At 39.3% G+C, this 23,049-nt stretch overlaps 1 protein-coding gene across 1 annotated transcript in view; it reads left to right on the top strand.

Annotated features, from left to right (window-relative positions):
- The first annotated feature begins 4,865 nt into the window (after positions 1-4,865).
- Positions 4,866-23,049, top strand: part of NXPH2 (neurexophilin 2) — a 62,226-nt gene continuing 44,042 nt past the window's right edge. Inside the window, exons 1-2 of the mRNA XM_075609470.1 lie at positions 4,866-5,425; positions 5,552-5,703. Coding sequence (XP_075465585.1) covers positions 5,650-5,703 — 54 coding nt within the window. The 5' untranslated portion in view covers positions 4,866-5,425; positions 5,552-5,649. The remainder of the gene's footprint in view (positions 5,426-5,551; positions 5,704-23,049) is intronic.

Consider the following 23,049-nt stretch of genomic DNA (forward strand, 5'->3'; position numbering starts at 1 on the left):
CCACGGGCAGGTCTTTATGATATTATTCACTCCTACACACCTCACACACCACTTGGTTATCCACAAGACACGGAGTCAATCCAATATTTAGATATTCAATAACCATACCTTTAACCTGCACCACCCACACGATAGGGTATTTTAGTACCTTTTTGTTTTCCATCATTATATTATATTTATTCTTTAATGCATATTTATCATTATTTAATTATATCCTTACATTTTAGTTATTATCAAGTCACTATATCACTATTGCATTGGAGTATTTTTCAGTTAAATATACCTTAAGTACTTTTGACCTGTATTGGCCACTATGGGCAGGTCTTTATGATATTATTCACTCCTACACATCTCACACTCCACTCCCTACCCTCACGGGTTAATTTATTTAACCTGACAGACATATATATATACACACCAATTATGACACATTAAGTATGACACCAGACTCATTGGTAATACATTTTTTATTTTCATTATATATATTTTTTATTTATTTATTTATTTATTATTCATATACATTTCACTTGTTTTTTCAGCTCCATACCACACATAGATTTATGGGACCAACTATGAACATTCCTATTAGATGTCAACAATACCTTTCGATCCACTCTATAAGGACATGATAAACCATTGCATAACATGAGACAATCGGATGTTTATCTGAGCATACACTAGTAAACCCCAGCATACGGATTGGTGGTAAATTAAGGCACTCTTTACCTACTATACTTACCAGTGCCACTAACCCCCGTAAGAGGTTAAAATAATAGCCCATTATGCACCTTAATATACACCTGCCATCCACACAATGGTGAAGTATACTCCCACTGACCCGATTGGATCTCGGGCAGTAATCACGCCCCCATGACGAAGAGGGGCGGGATGCTTCTCTCCATAAATACTCACCGGCATAGCTAGGAAATACACTCCTCCCCTTGAAGAAGCATGTCAGTCTACGCGAAACGATCGTCGGGACGTGGTGACGTCACAGGCGACGTCATCAGAAGTGGCAGCGTCTGCGAGTTGGGACAGCAGGTTTTGGTGACAGGCTTGTATCTAGACAGGATACTCAGTGATTTGTATGCGACATTAAGTCCTTTTTGCCCACGGTGGGGGCGTCCTGCTTACCACCTACCTATATACGGGTTATAAGAGTTTGTACAATCATATGTATTGGTTCTCCTTGGAAACGGAGCCCCTTGCACCCGCTTATCATATCAGAGTGTGTGTGACAGACTGAATTCCCGAGCCAGTGTGCATATATATGATACACTTTGTATTTTAGGCTATACATCTAAGCCGGTACATACATCTGATGCATGTAGTGTTATTGGACACTATACTAAGTTAGCACTGCCTGCGGTGGGAACGACCAGACTTCCTGGGGAAAGCATAATTACTATATGAGTGACTAAAGTATACATCCTTGACTTTTGTTTTCCCTTTGGAGCAGAGCTCCACGTATGTGCTGCACTGCACCCTAGGGCGGGTGATAGTTCATATACAACTGCTATACATATGCATATACCTGGTAACAAAGGTATACAGATTACACCTCTGATACCATTCCACTAAGAACTACACACATCGTGAATCTTTCACTATATAAGGCTGAAGGGACACTTACCTGCTTGTCCATTAATACTTTATTCCGCAATTAGACGTCTGTGGTGAGGAATTACATTTGTACATTATATTGATTGATTGACTGCTCACCTAACCACTTCCTAATGGGGTTTTTTAATGTTTGAATGTTTTATATGTGTTTTTAACCTTATCAATTGAAATAACCAAAATAAAATTTTATTATTTTTTCTGAGCGAATCCGGTCGAGAAGGGCCATATTTAGTCCAATCAATGGTATTTATACCAATAGACCATTGTAAGTCTTACTACTGTACCCCAACATTGAGTGCTCGATATATGAGGGAGCCTTTTCTGATCCTTCTGGGATCTACTCTGAAATACAATTCATTTTTCCCTTAGAGCACCTGTTGCACAATATATATACGTATAAACACATGGATGAGCGGTTTATTTACCTTTTATAAATACAATACAAATTACCTGATCCATCACACAACACGGAAGCTACCACTTAATCTTGGTCACTCAGAAAATCCAAGTTGCAACATTACCAAAAATACAGGAGCAGCCAAAGTTCTTCAAGAGCGGGAGATCCTTGTTTGGGACGAGAGGACAATGTCCCACAAACACGCGGCATTAGAGGCTCCTGATCGAACACTTCCGGTCTCAGAGGCAATGAAACTATTATGGATGGTTGTTGTTTTAGCAGGGGACTTCGCATTAAGAAACTCAAAAATTAAATGATCCAGTATTTTTTTTTGGTTTCTTAGAATTCCAACGCCGGGTACTTTCAGCTAGTTTCTCATGTTATCAGAAAACATTTTGAATGGACATTTTAATACGTTAGCTGTAGTGTGGTGGCTACTTCACTAGATGGTGCAATGGCCATGTCCGAACAGTGAATGGAAGGGTAATTTATGCACCAGCATAAACCAATACATTTGAAACTATAGTCCCATAAGCCACTCTTAACGACAAGCATGGACAGAACCACAATGATTTGCTGCTTTGAATGAGGGCTAAAAATGTCTCGGAAACATAAGTTCACAAATGAAGCATGTGCTCAAGTCAATAATGAGAAGGTCAATGGTAACTGTTACATACGCCTATAATATATATTTTCTTTAACTGTGCATGCAATGTCTTGTATATAATGTATACCCTGTTCACTTATGTAACTGTATTTGTAACCATGTATTATTTGTCTTAACTCTATGCCCAGGACATACATGAAAACGAGAGGAAAATGTATTACTTCCTGGTAAAATATTTTATAAATAAATAAATAATAAATAATTGACTCTATAAAGATAGATATTTTTGAACATCACTGGTTGATCTTCATTATTCTAATCTAATTCTTTAGCATGTGTAATAATGCTCCCTAAATTAAATCTTAACTTTGTTTGTTTTTTCCCACTGGAGCACTACTGATGCTAATTAAAGCAATAGTGAAAATTCCTTTGTTGAGGGCTGTAGCACTTTTTCTGTTACATAGAACATCACAAATTTAGAACCTATTTACTTACATTGTATCATCGTTTATTTTTTAAGTAAGTAAAGGCCTCCACTTAATGGGGCATCTCAATACTTTACAGTCAGTTTGAGAACTACACCAGAGACAGACAAGAAAAGGCAGTGTTAATAATAAATGGCTGAATTAAATGAAGAAAGGTTATACACATTCACTTTACAAATATTTCATGGACCATCAGAGATATGATGATGGGCATAAGTAACATTTACAGACAGGATTAAAATTGTGTTAGAATATGTAGAATAGACCTTCAATGTGTTAGAGGCCCTGCCTCCAGGAGCTTACAATCTATAGGCAGGGTATGTAGACATTGGGTACTGGGGGCGAGAGGGCTGGTGAGTTTCAGAGGCAATAGAGCAGCTGTAACATTACCGAACCAGCAGCGACCGCAGCAAACGGGCAACTCAGGTGTTATGTCCCAGAGATTCTTTGTTGAATTGAAAAAATCAGCATGGCAACACACAGTACCTCAATCAGACATGCAGAGGGGAGGGGCTGAAGGACTCCAAGGGGTCTGAAGTGACTCTTGTCCTCAAGCTGTTAACCCCTTCCATACTGGCTTGGTGGACAGGGGCTGTGAAGGCCTATTGGGGAGCCACTCTTCTTAGGGAGATGCCTTTGGGGTGACTCAGGTGTTATGTCCCAGATGATTCTTTGTGGAAAAGATAAGATGTGGACATTGTGTATTGTGTCATCTACATAGAGGGGGTAACCTAACTTATGACCTTGGAAAAGAAACAGCAAGCAGGAAGATGGGGAGAACCTGAACATGTTCTGGTGACAAAGAAACTAAACAAGACAGAATGCAACCTCAAGAAGAATGAAGAGATGGGACTCAGCATCACTGAATTACCTTGTTATTATTTGTTAATTTGATCATAAAAGCAATCTCACTGAAGTGAGCAATATGGAAGCATAATTGGGAAAACAGAGCGAAAAGCCTAATCCATCGCTGCCCTTATGAAGTATCCTGTAACGTCATGAGGGCTGGCACGCCAGGGGTTGTAGTTATGACATGCAGGGTACGGCATGCTATTTTTGCTCATTACTAGAAGGACATTGCGGAGCAGTGAACGCGATTGGAACTGATATGTTGTTATTATATTATTACTACCCCAAGCGATCACATGATCGATATTCAGGGAGAATGCCGCCAGTCATCCGGCAGATTACGAAATCTCAGATCAAATGGGAGACAGCAGACAATAGTTGATGGGAGAAGCAGGGTGAATAATGATATTTTTGGAGAATTGTAGGCTTGATACGACAGAGTACAGCACCAGACAAGAGAACTTTGATAAGGTGACATGCAATAATATTACAGTGTGTCAAAATGTGGTAATAGAATGGGAGAGGTAGTTAGTAGAAGAGATATTCCTTTCTATGTGACAGGAGAGAAAGACCCATTAGCAGAAGGAAGGGTGTTGCTAAGTAGAAGACTCAGTATAAAGGGAACTGAAGGTGATAACAAGGCTAACAGACGCTGTCCTGACCTTGCTTTATTCACAAGTATTGTTTTCTTAATACTGTACTTTCGAATGTGCTCTTCTCTGGCAGCAAATGGTTCAATTTACTTTCCCACCTTTAAACTAGAGTTTGCTATCTATAAATCAATCAAGTCATAAGAATGCTATCCAATCACAGCACTTGCAACATAACTGTGTTACTTTAGGATTACAGTCTGTGTATTCCAGATGCACATAAGAAGCAAGAATGGACAGGGTGATGAATTAAAAGTGAGATATAAATAATAACCTGTAGTCGGGCTGTACAATGCTGTAATCAGATGCAATACATTCTGGATAAGTTCTAAAGTCCAAATCAAAGTCATGTTCTACAAGAACTGACAGCCAGTTGCATCATTGGAGGTGTGTCTAGCTATTAATGTGTAGGATGAAGCTGAGAGCTGGATGCTGCTGTGTGGAGCTGAGTTGAATTGCTACTCTGCACTGCTCAAATACAGCTGTAGAGTGCTTCATTGAGACTAGTAGAATTTAAATGAGCCAATCTATTTGGAATTAGCCTTATAAGAATAGGAGCAGTGCAAAAGGCTTTACAAGGCATCATTATTATTTAGTTAAAATATATAGGTATATTTGAATCGCAACTTGTGCAAACACAGAAAAGTTGGAATCCCAAGCAATCTCCCCAAATAGGATATTCATGCTAAGCTTTGTCTTGTAAGAAATATATTCTGTTATCTGAAAAGAGAAGAGCATTGAAGTCACTGAATCCTGCATGGGACCTGGCACAGAAAGGAAGCCTGCCTGGGATCTCAGCCTGAGGTTTTATAAGGTAATTATTGTCTGTATATAGTTTTTGCATATTATAGTAAGTATATTGTACACATTGATTCACAACAGGATTATTTATGTTACTGATTGTGTTCTATTTGTTTTTATTGTTTGTGTTTTGATGAAGGGTATCACAGTGGTATGCCCTGTACTCAGTCCTGCCCCCAAAAGTGGCTATGTACAAGATTCAAGTGAAAGAAATCATCTCTTAGACTCCCAGGCAGAATGATGGACCTACATCTCTTGTCTCTCATTGTGGCAAAGTGTCTGCTTCCGCTGGTAAGTCCAATTTTTGTAACACTTTCTGCCAAGAAACATGACTAAAGGTGTATAAAAGGTAGCACTTAAATACACGATGGAACTGAAAATGCACCTCTGTCCCTAACTGTTTAAAGATGCTGCAATAAGGGGGTTTTAAATCTTTCTGCTTCCCATTCTTCCCATATTTTATCTGAAGGGTGACATGGTAAAGTGAGGTTGCTATTTATCGAGTTTTTACGGTTGCAAGACTGGAGCAAAAACATCTCGGTTTTTTTAAAGAAAAAAAAAATTCCCAATTCTTGAAACAGAGTTTATTTTCTTAATGACTGTATCCACTGATTGTTATTATCTAAGCAGCACATTATCGCACACACACACATTGATTTTCAATGTCTTCTAATGATGTTGACATTCTGGAGCTAAAATAATGCTATTTGCTTGTTATGCCTGCACTTTGGGGAATCCTTTAATTCCTGAGCTGATGTTAATCTTTCCAGACTGCTGATTCACAGACTTCGTGTTTGATTCATTTAACTGTTCAAGTTCCAGCCGCATCAGACATCATTTCTGGATTGCACTCACATAATCAGACACATCTCTTCAGGGGTGATACATTGGTATATGTTGCCTTTAAAGAGGATGTCTATGCTGTGTAGAGATAGTTTCCATGTAATTTAATGTGCAGCATATCAGAGATTTGTGCTGGTACTTTTTTCGTTTTTCCTTCTTCAACTTTGGTTTTCGCAGTGGTCACTAAATGCATAGTAATGCAGAACAAAGTGTTCGTTGTTATTGAGAGGGTCTTTCTGCTTGTGTGTGTGTACTGTGTTTCCTAAAAGCAGTTTATATTCCTCTTCATGCATTTCTATGCGTTTATGTTGCTCTTAATCCTCTATTGCATTTCAAGAATTATTTTGGCCTCTGTATTTTAAAGTATTAGATCTTAATATTATTCAATCTAAAACAAATGATTGCTTTGCTGTAAAGCCATAGGTTGCAGTTTGTGACATGTTACACATAATCTGCAATTTTGATGCTCCATTCAGTATTATCTTTCAGACACAAAGAACAATTATATCTCCTAATTGAAAAATGTCTTTCTCAAAGGAAGAATGGCAATATTTTTACTCATAAGAAAGCAAACTGAAATCCCTTATACAGGTGCTAAATCTCTGACCGCACTGCTTTGATAGTGGTTAAATTATGGAATCCCATTTCATTGTGTTTTCAGAGATTTCGCCTATGACCAACTAATTAATCCTGTGATTTAACTAAACAAGAACGTATACAAAAGCAGAATACTTCATATTTCTAGAGTTTCTAAAGAAATTGACTAAAATTCCTGGAGTAGCATCTGCATGGGTTAAACCAGGGGTGCTAAACCCCAGTCCTCAAGACCCCCAAAGAGGTCAGGTTTGAAGGATAGCCAAGCTTCAGCACAGGTGGCTCAATCAGTGGCTCAGTCACGAGGCCTAAACCATCACTCCCCTCCGACACCTTACTAAGCGGTTTTGACTCTGTGCTTAAGTAACAGATATTGGTGTGGAACGCAAAGATGTTTAAAGCACTTTTTCATTTGTATTCAACAATACAATTATCAATCTCAGCACAAAACAACAAAAGTGCTTTGCTTTTCGTTCTACAATTTGGCAACGTTAGTATTCTTAAAGGGAAAATATTTTTATTTACAGGTCAGAGATTTATAAATATATACAGCAGGCAAAGAAGGCTGGGCAGCTGTGTCGGTCCTTCCATGTAGTAACAAAGGAGGGAGAGGGAGTAGGGGGTATGATAACTTTTATCGGACCAACAACTAGTTGATCTGTTACAAGCTTTCCAACTTCTCAGGGTCAGGGTTACCAGATGAAGCACCCCGAGAGGTTCGAAAGTTTGTAACATTTCAACTACATGTTGGTCCAATAAAAGGGATCATACCCCCTACTCCCTATCCCTCTGTTACTGCATAAATACACACACACACACACACACACACACAAACACACAAACATTGAATATTATTACGTTTATAAATCAGATCTTATCCCCTGGACACGACATTAACATTTTGAAATATATTTTTGTGGTTGATACAAAATATATATTTTACCTCGCTGATTTTCAGCACATCAGATAACTCTCCTGTTACATTTTACAATTAATTTGCATGAGCATTGCAAATGTGTGAGAAACTGTCTTATTAAATCACATTGCAAAGTTTTGTTACATTCCTAGCTGTCTTACGTCTGAAATTCTGTAGTGGCACTTTTTTTGTGTGTGTTAAAAATCATGAGTTTCTTCACATCGAGCGCCTGAGGTTATCACCGTAACGTCCCTCTCTCTCTGGAGCAGAACTCCATTTTAACTTCCCCCCCCACACTCAACATTTCTAATGCTTAAATCTCCTGAACGGAGTATTACATTGCAAAATTTCAAACAGCATTGGAAAGGGCAATACAAGATCTCTTAAAATAAATCAGAAAATAACAGGCAAAATAAAACCAACACCCTTCGAGAACAGCCGCTTTAATAGAAAATGTGTAAATAAAAAACCTTGAAGAGATTAAACACCCTATTTAAGAGCTGGTTTCTCATATAACTACATGAATTGATTGATTAGTTTTTGAAGAAGCTTATGTCCAATTCTAATCCGCCTTCGGATTGGGCTTTCTATCTAATGCTTTCTTTTTTTTTTCCTCCTCAACCACCTTAGCAAAGCAATGAATTACAGAGCTGCAGTCCTGTGATAAGGCGTGCGTCTCTTTCACTCCGCCAGCTTCCTGCACAATGAAAGGCTGTTTGCCTTCTACACGTTTTAGTGTATGTAGGGTTTTCAGCTACCTACTGCAGATGAATAGCACACTGGGCAGAACATGTTCCTAGCTACAAGGAATGACTTAGCAGGATCAAATTCACATATGCTGCTTTCTTATTTGGCACCACGGTTTTCTTGTGCTACTTGCTTATTTTTTTTGTACAGATATAAATACACTTTTCTCTGCCCTTTTTATATATAGAAAGTGCCACTGTCTATTAGGTAATGATACTGTGTGAAACATCATGACAGATGTTATGTTTGCTTTATTTTGCAATGTTGAATAGTATTTAGAGTACCATACAGCACTGAGAAATGATGTGATACATTTTTGAGCAACTGTCCATATTATACTTAATATACAGTGAATTTACTCTGATGCACTTTCCCAATATCATAGAATATGGCATGCACTGGTCATTTCATAAAAAATATAGTTTTTCTAGTAGTTGTTTTTTTCTTAGATTGCTATTAGTTAGTTTCTTATACAATATTTCACTTTGTATATTAAGCAGTTCTGTGATTTATGGGAGGTATAGCATATATCATTTTTAGTACCTATTAAGGGTGACTTGTACTTACAATATCTGTAAGATCACAGATAGGTGTTCGTGCTTTTCTACGGTTAATAGTATGATTTAGTTGCCAAAATATTATGTATTGAATTATCTAGATCCTTTTTTTTACCCTAAAAACCAAAGCGTGGCTTTAAAACATATTCAGATATATTTTAATTGAAATGATTAGTCTTAACATACAATGTGAAGCTTTAATTAGCACAGAGAAAAACATTGAGGAGCTATTAGAAAACATATTTACAGCCTTATGAGCAATTTAAAAAACAAGAAGTAACATACAGTATATACTTTACATTTACAGTATGCTCAAATCTGGAATTTTGTGTTAGTTCTCCTAGCTATCTGTTTATTTCTTCAGATTTCATATCAGAAACCAACAATAATATGTGCAGAAATAAATAGTACAGGTAGTCAAAAAAGCACATTATCATCTTGTGTGCTGCATTACATTTTCATTCATTAGCTATTTTTGGTTAAATTGTGCATTATTTTTTTATTAACCACGGGATTTTGTTGTCACGCGGTTTTGGCAAAATAATGGAAAACCTGCCATGAAAACATCCAAAAAGAAGGGTCTATATCATGGTAGATGTTATATCAAATCTCCCACAAAGACCTTGATTCACTAAACTTTGTTAAACTTGAGTTAATATCGCACACAATAACATAAATAAAAATAAAAAAGGAAAGCGCATTTTTAACCAAAAAATCTGCACAAAATTTAGGAAAATTGACTGTAAATAGTGTGACAAATAATGCAGTAATTTCTAATTCAATTTCTACTGCAAAATTCCACGTGTGTTAAAACTAAGTTAACATCCTAATTGGAGGCATGTACAGTATAACATCATTTCTTAGGACACTCTATGGTACAAAATAATATAACAGCAAAAATCCCCAAATCAGCGCACACCCACATTCACTAAAACCTGACAGGTCATCGTTATTAACCCTTTGCTATTACTTATGTCATACTGCATAGAATCCTGCAAATCCTTTCTGATATTTCGTTTACACTGGAATTATAGTCCCATCTTTTGCACACTAAGCTTGCCCACCGCACCAAGCTAACCCCAGATCCTGCAAGTCCTCACGTCTAATCAACTTCAGGTAAATTATCAAAAAAATTGTAAGTAATGAAGCAAAGTAATTTAACCCCTTTGATACCTGAGGGCTACCAGTGATTTGCAAAGGAATGTCTTCAGGCAAGTAAAGGGTTAACATACAACATAACCCCCCCCCCCCCCAAAAAAAACACAAAAAGCCTAAAGTTCATATGTGCAAATATAAAAAATGATGTAGCCCAAATGGCCACGTTGTGATGGGTTCACCATAACTGGCTGGTCATTTAGGCTTCTAAGGGGTTATAATATTGTTTTTATGTTCAGCATAGTTAATATCATGTATTTTAGGTTGCTGAGTCTTATGGTGCCTAATGTTGCCATTATATACGTAGGCAAGATAGGCTTAACACCGCCTGGAGTAAGTGATGAAAAGTGCTGATAGTTTGACATCGCCAGGTATCAGCTTTAGTGCACAGCATGTGAATAAGTTATTTGGTGTTATTACTTACCCATTTGCATGCTCATTTGCATTTTACCTGGTACATTTTACTTAAATCAGTAAAATAAGCGCTATTTTATTTGATAACACGTTAATGATGTTAACCTTATCTGTGTTTAGTGAATCTAGGCCAGGGGTGGCTAACTTCAGTCCTCAAGAGCTACCAATAGGTCAAGTTTTCAGGATATTCCTGCTTCAGCAAAAGGTGGCTGAATCAGTGGCTCAGTCGAAGATGATTGAGCCACCAGTGCTGAAGCAGGAATATCAGAGATAAGCAGGGATATCCTGAAAACCTGACCTGTTGGTAGCTCTTAGACTGGAGTTGGCCACTCCTGATCTAGGCCAAAAAAAAGGAAGAAGAGTTAACTCCATCCCATTGTAATACTGTATGTGTGACATAACTGACATACATGCCCACTGTCCCATAAAATTACTACGAGCAGCAAACAATAGGGGGAAATACCGTTATACAGGCAGTCCTCGGTTATCCAACGGAATCCGTTCTGGAAGTAGCGTTGGATAGTGAAACCGTTGTAAAGTGAGTCCCATGTTAATCAGTGGCGGTGAGCGGTGGATAACGCATTCAGGCGTCGGATACCGCATTCCGGCGTCGAAAAATGGCCCATAGGGTGGAATTGTAAAGCATTAGATATGCCATTCGTTGTAAAGTGAAACGTTGAATAGCGAGGACTACCGGTATAATAATGCTATGGGATACATGACCAAAATGCTTTTGTATACGTCTACATAATAACAACTTCCACTCAATATAAAGTAACCTGCATCCCTTATTCTTCACCTTATGCTTAAGCTTAATTTCCCCTGCTTTCTGTCATTAATTCCAATGCAAGGAAATTTCCAGGCTGCAGGTTGTTCTTGATACCTTTCATATCAGCAGATGACATACAGTACTATAGGGTGATGGGAACCTAAAACTAATAAGTTTGGGTTACAATCGTTATAAATACAATCCAGAATGTCAGCGAGTTTACCAAACACATTACATAGTGTACATTTACACTCACTGTAACGTTCTACATCAGGGTATTGAGGTAGGACCAAACCAAAGAACAAGACAAACCTTACACATATCCCAGTGCTGAAAGAAAGCACTGCTTTTGGTCTCCCAATAAATCCTGCCAGTACCCGAAGGATCAGTATATACAGGGTACTATTAGGCAGTTTTTACATAATTTGGGGCATTTATTAAAGGTGTCCTTCTATAAAAAAAATCTGCTAATCTGAAAAAAAAACAACACTAAATGTATTATTATAATAATAATAATAATAATAATAATAATAATATAAATAATGTTATATAATTACTGATCTCTGGTGGCAGATGAAATATACCACTAAGATTTAAGCGAACATAAATAGCCCCATCGTGCCTGTATCCTGTAGATAAGGCACAAATAACGAATAATAAATATTCCCAAAAGTTATCTAGTGAATTTACCATAGCATGTTTTACTGGTAATATAAAGTGTTTATGTAAGGTGTATGAATGGTCAATACAATCATTGAATAAAGCAACAAAACAATAGATAATAAGTTGAAAGTAATGGGTGAACTTCCCCACCCGCCAAAAAAACAGGATATGACTACTAACAAATGTGAAGAAATCTATGATAAATAATGAAAAATAATAATAATAATAATTAAAGTTCTAAGTCCATGTATAAAAAGATAAAATCTTCCTTGTGCTGTCAATGCAGGTTCTTTCAAATGACCAAATTCTTGATAGATGAACCTCAAATTCAAAAGATACACATGGAGAAGTGGTATGGAGCCGTGAAATTCATCGGTCCGGTCTGCTGTTTGTGACATTCCCCTGGTGGTGACATTCCGAGGACGTGTAGCGTCATTGCATTGGAATTTGCACTTCCTTTTCACTTGTGGTTTTCTTTGGGACAGGGGAAGTGGATAAATGACCTGGTATATCTTTTATTCTTTCCCATGTATTATGGGTTTAAACTTCCCAGTTCCACCCACCTACTCCAAGGCTAACGGTCAGGTCTAAAATATTTTTCGTTTGCAAGACAGAGACTCTTCCAACATAAAAATAAAAGGAAGAAATAGGAGGAATTAGTGTAACATTGCTGACTGCAAGACAGGATATGGACCCACAGGGCAGAGGTAGAGAGTAATACACCGACCTTGGCCTGGGATCAGAGGCCTGGGATGCAGGGGTAATCAGGTTCGGTTCTGAGGTCGAGGCAGATGGAAGGCAAAGGGTAGTCAGGTCCGGTTCCGAGGTCCAGGCAGGCGGCAGGCAAAGGGTAGTCTTGTCCGGTTACGAGGTCGAGGAAGGTGTCAGACAAAGGGTAGTCAGGTTGGGTTCTGAGGTTGAGGCAGGCGGAGGGCATGGGTAGTCAGATTCAGTTCCAATGTCAAGACAGGCAGCAGGAAAAACAAAGGCAAGGGAGAGCTCAGACAGGAAAGGGTAACCAGTACTTTGCACGAGCAAAGACTAGTAGCAACTGTCTGCCTTTTAAAGGCCAAGGCAGCTGTTGACAATGATAACCAAAGAGAGGCTGATTTCCTGTCAAGGGAGTAAGGGCAGGATTTGCAAGGAAGCAAGATGGCCATAGTGGATTTGGACCAGATGATGTCACTTCCTGTCAGCATTCATCCTGAATGTTCAGATAGATCCCTTATAATTAGACTCAGAGGACAATGTAAAATTGTCATCAATTAATTAATTAAATTAGTTGTTAGACTTGCCTGATCTGGTTTCCCCTTGGTGTAATGGGCAAGCTTAAGATAGTTTGGCCCAATTCTGTATATAACAAAAACTAAAATTTAAATAAATAATTTAAAATACATTAAAGCAACAGTTCAAGCTGCCGTTTTTAAAAAAAATTGTATTTATTTTTCTTTTAATATGTGCATCAATACAATCCACACAATGATAAGTAATTAGCTAAGTTGCCGATCGATCTGTTCTCATGTGATCGATCGACAAAGATTTGGTTCGGGTGTTCACTAAATGGCTGTCAGTGCCGCAGAAGAGGACCAAAGATGCAAAGTTCTGTGGGGGAGATCATGTGACCAGGCAGTCACTAGATAAAATTGGTGCACTGCTAGAGAGAGGACAGGGCTCAAAAACTGGTGTGCCAGAGCCTGTTTCAAAAGAGGAAGGGGATGTGACTTTGTAAATGGTTGCGATAGAAACAAAAAATGCTTGTTGCATTATAATAAACTAAAATTTTCATTTCAGAGTTTTTTTTTAAATGCTACAAGTATTTTCTCATAGTTCAGAACTGATTTATAAAAAAACACACATGTAGGATATTACTTGGTCTGCAGCTTTAAGATGTGCAGACGTTTATGTAACATGGTACAGTATATCTAACAAGAAATAATTAATAATGAAAGAATGTTGGGATTTAGTACATTTGTATGTGTGTTGATGTTTTTGCCATATTTTTGCAGCACATAACAGAAGCTATAAAATATATGGGAAATATGATACACATATACAGTATCTATCACATTTCCTCATGGGATGTGTTTTAAATGTAAAGATAAAACATTCCTTACAAATGTTATTACAATGCCAATATGTTTCCCATTTTCTATTTCTGGAGATAGTATTAAACACATCATTTTCTCAGTAAATATGTTCTGTAGTTTGTCAGTATCCCGAGGTTAAAAGTGTCTGTTCATAAGCACATTACGTGTCGTCCAAATGTGACATTTCCTATCAACCTGTGCTAATTACAATTACAATGTGTCAATGCGCTAATCATGGATTTAGCAAATCAGTATGACTAAACTGTATATATTTATACAGGCAGTCCTCGTTTTACAACGCTTCGTTTTACAACGAATGGCTTATCCAACGCTATGCAATGCATACCTATGTTCATTTTTACAACGCCAAAACGGCTTATCCAGCACTCTTACGACGCTTTGCAAAGATGTTTATGTGTACATAATATATATATTATACTATATTATACTATATAATATATTATATTTTTATATTATATATTATGTTATATTATATATATATAATACAGTATATGCACTATATAATTTATGTGTGTGCTACATCTTATTGTCTGCGTAAAATATTTTGTGTATTTTAGCATTAAAAATGCCTTCAGGAACGGAACCTTTCATTTAAACAGTGTTCCTATGGGAAAACGTGTTTCGCTTTACAACGTTTCGCTATCCAACACCATTTTGAGTAACGCATTGTGTCGGATAACCGAGGACTGCCTGTACTGTTTATTGTGAATGCTAATAATGCTGTAAGTGATGATAATTGCTATAAATCTCAATTATTTGTCATGTTTAATACACTATTGCCTTATATTATGATCCTGGTCTATCTCAATTCTTTCTGCTCGCCACATTTGTGACTAATGGCCTCTATTTACCTTTCCATTCCTGACTGAAGGGTCAGCCGTGTCAGTGAAAAGCATACTAAATTGTGGACATAACAGCAGTGCGGTGACTTTGGGCCGTGACATTGTAGTTGCTCATAAAGACAAATATTTCATTAAGCTAAAGTTCTTGATCCCTATCTTGAATCATTTTATGTGATTAATGCACCCAATTTTCTCTACTTAAAATTAAGCACTAATGAAAATGAACACATCCCCACAACAGCCAAAGACTTTACATTTGTTGCAAAACAGATAATCAAGACAGCATGTCATCACCTATTACTGTGTACTTATGTTGCCACGAGAACTTTAATTAACTGTTTTTTCCCCCTATTTGTAACTCTGTATTATTATTGTCGTTTATTTGTAAAGCACCAACATATTCCTCAGCGTGGTACAGTGGGGTACAGAGTAATGTATATTACAAACAGGTGAGGACAAACATGCACAAACAGATACAAAGAGGTAATGAGGGCCCTTCTCCCACCACGGTGACGTGTCCCGTGACATCAGTGAGGGGCGGGGACCTAGCGGGACTCCGGTGTGTCTCATTTATTCATTATATCTTGCCCTATATTAACAGGGGGAAGCCAAGCTTTGGATGCTCTTTGACATAGTGCAGCCCGGCACGAAACGCGTCAGAGGAGCGTGCGATCAGTGTGTTATCTGTTAGGCTTCATACCTGATTAAATATTCATTATTTTTAACCCGGCTCCAGTCCGGATTTTTTTGCAGTGCTTACTCCATTCACCTACCAGTATTCCTGCTCCTTGAGAGCTTACAGTCTAGAGGGAAAGAGGTACAATGTTGAACCAAGATGGTAAGGGGCTGCTCAGTGTGGGATGGAATGTATCTCAGGTTGGAATATGTATATGTTGTATATGGGGTTGAGGGCTGAGATCTGAGGGAGGGCAATGTCGTTGAGACCTTTATAAATCATTACTGGGGTTTTCAATGTAATTCTAGAGTCTATGGGAAGCCAGTGAAGGGATATGCGCAATGGAGCCGCAGAAGTTGAGCAGTGAGTGAGGTAGTTGAGTCTGGCAGCAGCATTTTGGATGGATTGGAGTAGGGACAGGCAGACAAGTGAGGAAAGGGCGTGTATCTTGGCGATATTGTGAAGGTTGAGATGGCAGGACTTCATGAGGGACTGAATGTGAGGAATGAAGGAGACATCAGAGTCAAAGATAACCCGTAAACTGATTGTAGTGTTATTGTAGATTTCAGTGTTTAAATTATTAACTTATTACATTAACATTAAAAAGTACACAACATATGTTTGGCATTAACAACAGCAGGGCATATCATCTGAGGAGGAGATGCAGCACCGGGCCAGGAAAGAGAGCCCACGAAAGCCCCTGCACCGATCCCTGCAAAAGAACCTGCCGGTCCTGAACAACAGTAACAGTTTTTGATAGACAACCCACAAAGAACATTGTTTTTTCAATCATCTAGTAAAAGAATAAAGAACCTGTAATACATTGTAATGCATTATGCTGCCACTAAAGAGTTTGGGGAACCATCATGCAATGAACCCAATACCTGTTGTAAGAATTAAACACAATGCAATGACAAATTAGGAGTGCTACTATTTATATTGAAAGTTGTAATTGTAGTGATTGTAGGTGTGCGTAGATGTTGTGCTTTTTTTTATCACACCCCAACTGCACTCCAGGAAATAACACCCAAAACATTGCAAGTATGTTATGTACTGGGTGAGCTTAGCATAATAACACATGGAAATGAGCTTTATGTAGCTTGTTTGTTTGACCTTCATTTTCAGTCAATTAGGATTCTATTTTCTAAAGTGTGCCAGCTAAAAAACTGGGGAAAAACAATGCAAAATACAGCACCATACAGCAGTACTTACCAAGGAGCATGAATCTCATTTAATTTTTTGTTTGATTCAGGGGCGTAGCTATAGCCCGGCCAGCCCGAGCAAAGCCCAGGGGCCCACACTCTTAGGGTGCCAGCTCTCCTCCCCCCCCCATTCCCGTTATGCGAGGGAGATGGTATGCGGAAGCGGGCCCCAGAGATAAACAGGATAAGCCGGCAGAGGAATCAGCAGCTGTTACACAGGCAGGGGAGGAGCACGTTCTAGCAGCAGACACCAGAAGTAAGAAAGACTTCCGGGTAAGACCACTAGAGCGATCTCCTCCCCTGCTGTCCTGCTCTGCCTTACAGCTGCTGATATCCTCCTGTTTAATGCTGGATCACCCAGAAGTAGGCATGACACAGGACGGGAGAGAGAGATGTGATGATGGCGGGTGGGGGGGGGGGGGGAGAGAAAGGTGATGATGGTGGGGGGGAGGGGGGGGAGAGAGAGGTGATGATGGTGGGGGGAGAGAGAGGTGATGATGGTGGGGTACAGGTGATGATAGTGGGGGAGAGAGGAGGAGGGAAAGATAATGAGGGGGAGTGATGATGATGATGATGAGGAGGAGGGATGATGAGAGCAAGGATCAGGGAGAGGATGGGGGAGGGAGAAAAAAAATCGCAGTCAGTATTAATATTAATGGGGCCCTGAATTTTTTTTGCCCGGAGGCCTGTGCATGTCTAGCTACGCCACTGGTTTGATTGATCTGGTGCCATTCTAATGCACATGTTTTGGACCAGTTTTGCAGCCAGGAGAGTTCAGTAGATAACTGCATTTGAGCTTTTTTGATTTAGAGCTGAGATTGGTGTAAGATCCATCAGTTTTTGGAAAGAGTCTAGGTATGTACGGTCTTTGCCAAGTTCTTTGAAAATTGTAATGGAAAATGAGTTGGCCCAAAGGTTTCTGTGGGGCTCATTTAGAGAAAAGGCATTTAGGTATTGTTATAAAATGTACACAGATTTTCCCCCAAAATATTTCAATTGATAATTAATTAAAAAAAATAAGAGCACAAATGGACTAATAATTATAAACAATTACAATTAGAAAACATGTAAATGCACGATTTTTATAGGGAATGAAGTTAGAGTCAGACATCTATGCAGATGTCACTGGTTTCCAGAATACAAGTGTTTTACGCTATGGTGTAATAATATAGCATTACATTTCCAAACCCTTGTCACAGATGACAGAGGCATAATGGATCTACAAGCATATTTGTTTGTAATGAATTACATCCAAGCGTTGTAATTTAAAATCAGATATTTAAGTCTTTCTTTGTAGGCAAACATAACTTTTAAAAATGGAATAGTGTGTATGTCCCCCAGCATTTATATCAATAGTCCTTTCTTTAGTGTTCTTAAATGAGAAATTCTTGCATGCAATTTTTAAGATATGATGGTAACATTAGCAAATCAGGTAGCCAATAAATAGTGTTCTCAAAAAAGTTCTTGAGAACTTTCTTAGACATGTACTGTAGTAAAACTGTGTGAAATAAATGATTCCAGGTTGTTCAGATGAGCTGCACATTTAGCACAGTAGCTGTCTATATGAACTATAATTAATCTCGAAAGACAGAAATGACATGTAATGCTTCAAACTGATATATTGTAGACAAGGGATATCATTTTACAAGTGATGTCCATAAGTTAACTGTTAAATTAAAACTCAAATGACATATTAAATTAAATCTAAATTAATATATTAGCTCTTCTTTAATGGCCTGTAACATGGCTAATCTGATAATATCAATATAATGGGGGTTTTATCTCAACTTGCGTTGATTGATTATGTTTTCTTGATCAACTGTATCCAAGTTTTAATTGGAGTTAATCGGGCTAATGTAATGTACGGATGAGGCGTTTTACAGAGTTGACACAGCATACAAATGTTACAAGTAATTCGTAGCATTAACCTATTCATTACTTTTAAGAAACCGTCTCCCTTAAAGGTATTTTTTTTTTTTTTAGCTTAGCGGAACAGAACAGAAACATGCTGATCTTTCCAAGCCTCCTGATTCAGAATATATTCAGCTCAGATGTTCCAGCACTCGCAGGAAGTAAATAAAAAGTATTGGCCATAACAGCCAATAGATTATTGGAATTTCTTACAACGTGACAAATTCCCTTTATTCATTGGCTCACTGGCAGTAATCTTGCTTGAAGCCATTTTATTTCCCAAATAGGAACATTACAAGTGAAAACCTCTAAACAAGTGGCTTCCCAGTGATAAGATAGCAATGGTGAACCTGTTTTGGGTATGTTCCCAATGTTAGTAAGGCTGCGTCCATAGATGGACAAGCAGCGCTGAGGCGTGCGGACGCTCAGCGCTGAGCCCCTGCATCCTCAATGAGGATGCCTTGAGAGGGGGCTCACGCGAGCGTCCGCAGGCGTGCTCAGGCTTTGGAGTTTTCAGCCGGGCGCCAAGCTGTTTTTCAGCGCGCTATCGGCTGAAAACATCCAATCAGCCTTAAGCAGCGTCAACGTCACGGCGCCGTGACGTCAGCGCCGTGACATTGACGTCAGTGTGTCGCGGGCGATTGGCCCAGCGATGTCACTGCCCCGCCTCCAACCACCTCCCCCACGGCTCCCTTCACGCACGCTGGGTCGCCTGCAAGTTCGTGCAATCGCGCTGACTGAAGCAGGCGAGCCTCAGCGTTAGCGCGCCTCCGCTCTCCTCACCCCTCTATGGCCCGGGCCTAAGTCAAAAGAAAAAAGTCCATGCCACCTGCTTTAACCTTCCATGTTTCTGTTACTTTGATGCTCTTCACCTTTATTTTCTTATTATATACATTCAAACAAGTTAACCTAGGTAAACACTCAGCCTCCCTTTTTTATATCAAAGCACAAATCAGAATTGAGTTTTAATGCAAATATTGCACTAATTGAATAGAATATAGGCCCTCATACAGTAAGCAGTGATAAGCCACTTATCGCCAGCTTCTCGCCAAAAAAGCCTACTGCGATTCAGTAAGCCCCGATAAGCTGGCGATAAGAGCAAAAATCGCTGTTTTTCCCCCCGAAAAAACAAAATCGGCAGACGCGTGGCGATAAGCCACTTTGGGCACCGATCGCCAGTTTTTCAAGCGCGCTCAATTCTATAAGCCCCGATCAGCTTATCGCAGCTGATCGCATCTCTAGAATTGCGATTTCTTCTCCAAATCGTCCCGCCACAAAAAGTTGGCAAGAAGGTGGGGAGAAGCTGCGAGGAGCGGCGAGACGGCACTAAGAAAATAAAATGCATGTTTCCTGCATCGGATTGATGCCGGGGTCTCCGTAGCTGATACCCATTAATATCAGCACCGGAGACCCCCGGCATGAAGCCGATGCATGAAACATGCATTTACAGGCAACTTCATTACCTTAGCGGCTAATCGCGAAGGCAATGAAGGGTTTAACCACCCGTGTCAGGCTTATTGTGGGTGGGTGAAGTTAGTATTTGGCCCTAGGTGGGTGATTAGGCCTTGGGGGAGGGGGGATGTAGCGGGTGGACTTAACTCAACCGCTTCGGTAATTAAGTTGTTAACCTCACCCGCTACCCACCCGGTAGGCCTAAACACCCATCCCTGGGGCTATTACCCCCTTTAACCACCCCCGCTACCCACAATACAAAAAAATACACAAACACACAACAACCCCACTACCCACCTCCTAGGCCCCCAATACACCATTACAATATCTAATAAACAACAATACACAACCCACCCCCTGTGACCCCAAATACTGTAAAACTATGATTTATTTTTTTACACACACAATTAATACCCCAGGCTGGCGGGGGTCCCCAGTTGTCCCGACGGGTGTCCGCAGGTCCCACAGTGCACCACTTGGGGTACCCACGGGTGTCTGTGGGCCTTCGGGTGGTCCCCGCTAGGCTCCATAGGCCTCCAGGTAGTCCCCGCATGCCTCAATGTGATTGAGTCATTTTAGGTCAAGTATGTGATGTCATCCAAAGATCGTCACATGGTTTACTACAACCAATCAGATTGGGTAATTAGTTCTAACAATCCGATTGGCTGAAATACCATGTGACACCGGCCATCTTGGATTTAGTGATGTCATGTTAAAGGGAAATGAAGCACAGCCATTCTGATTGGTTGGCATCATTCCCTTTAAATGACGTAATTTAAAAAAAGAAGGGCACATGGTTTTAACAGCCAATCAGATGGTTGTTGAACCATTTCCCGCCCCAAATGTAACATATTTAAGGTGCGACGAGACAACATATTGTGGATCTACCATTCGGTTTTTGGATTGACAGATGAAGAAAGAAGATATAGAAAATTAAAAAATAATTACAGAAGAAGATAGATGAAGCGGATTGAAAAGAAAAGAAAGAAGAATTGGGGTACCTGATCCGGATCTTCATGGCGGATGGCATCGGATGCAGTTTCAGGCCTTTGCGGTACATGAGCATCATGATTTACCAGGAGTCGGAGGGGCAACGATTATAAAGGTAAGTTAAATATTGAATGTATGTAAAAAAAAATTTTTTTACAGGTTTTTCGATTTAAATTTTTTATTTTTTTGGTAATTTGTTCATTGCACATTGACTGGATATATTAATCTGTACCCCTTTAGGGTACAGATCAATACATTATTAGGTCAATAATTTGTTTTTCATTGCTTGCTTTGAATTGTGATTTTTTCTAAGTGTGTTTATTATGTAGATGTAATTGTTTGTCATTTTGCTGTATTCATTTAAAAAAATTGCGATTGATTTTTTAATTAATGATGTCTTGTGTTGGGTAATGCATTTAATGGTTGTGGTGCCATTGTTTTATTAATTAATTGCTTTGTTGGTTAATGGTTAAATTAATTCAATGTTGTTTAGCTGAGTTGTTTTATTAATTAATTGCTTTGTTGGTTAATGGTTGAATTAATTCATTGTGCTGGTTAGTGCTTGTATTAATTGCATTTGTTGGCTGGTGTTTTAATTTATTGAATTGGGGTGTTTAAGTGTTTTGGAATGTTTTATTATTGTGTCTTTTGTGCATTAATATATTTTGATTAGGTGTCCATTGAGTGTTATAGTGGCTTATCAGGCCTATATTATATGGGTATCATGTACCACTATGCCACTCATAGGGTACGGGTGGGTATAGTGGGTCCGGGGTAGGTGGTTAGGCCTCCCGGTGGCTAGCAGGGCAGGATGGGTTATAACCCCTTAATTACTATAGCAGTTATTAACCGCTAAGGTGATTAAGGGGCTAGGGGACATTAGAATGTATTTGCTGTGTATTCTTTCTGGCAATGGACGAGGACGCCTTTCATATTGCCAGGGGTAAGTAGAACGGTTTTATTTACTTTATGTATGCTTGTTAATTTTGTGATTAATAATGGGCAAATAATCTATTATCCATATCTGGATAATAGTTATTTTGCCCATTACTGTACTGTATGTTTTTTTGGGGGGGTGTATTGATTGAAATGTATGCCATGTTGCAACAACCTGGAGGCCCACGGAGCCTAGCTGGGACCACCCAGAGGACCCCAGACAACCGTGGGTACCCCCGGGGTGCACTGTGGGACCTGCGGACACCCGTCAGGACCACCGGGGACCCCCGCTGGCCTGAGGTATTAATTGTGTGTGTAACAAAATATATAATTGGTTTTATGGGGGGGCACAGGGGGTGGGTTGTGTATTGGTGCTTACTAAATATTTTTACATTTAAATGTTATAACTAGTGTTTATTAGCAGCGGGTCTTCAGAGCAAAACCGCATTGATTTCAGGTCCGGGGACCCCCTGCTTCAAGAGATACAGGCCCCGTTATGGGGTGCCGGTATCTCCTATGCATGGAAATGTCCCGCGTCACGTTATCGGGAAATTTCAATGCATAGGAGATACCGGCACCCCATAACGGGGCCTATATCTCGGGAAGTAGGGGGTCACTTGACCTGAAATCAGTGCGGTTCTGCTCCGGAGACCCTCTACTACAATACACAGGTAATAACATTTAAATGTTGAAATATTTTTATTCCCGGCGAGATTTTCGCAGAGACAAGCGGATCTCTCTGCAGCAGATACAAGTCGCTGGGTGAGCCCTTTTCAGAGGGCAGGTCATCTCGGCGCTGGCAACTCGCAAGGTTTGAAAATGTTGCTCTCACTGGTATTCGGGCCTTTCTGCATAACATGAG

The sequence above is a fragment of the Ascaphus truei genome, chromosome 7 (genome assembly GCF_040206685.1).
Source record: "Ascaphus truei isolate aAscTru1 chromosome 7, aAscTru1.hap1, whole genome shotgun sequence".
Taxonomy (NCBI): Eukaryota; Metazoa; Chordata; class Amphibia; order Anura; family Ascaphidae; genus Ascaphus; species Ascaphus truei.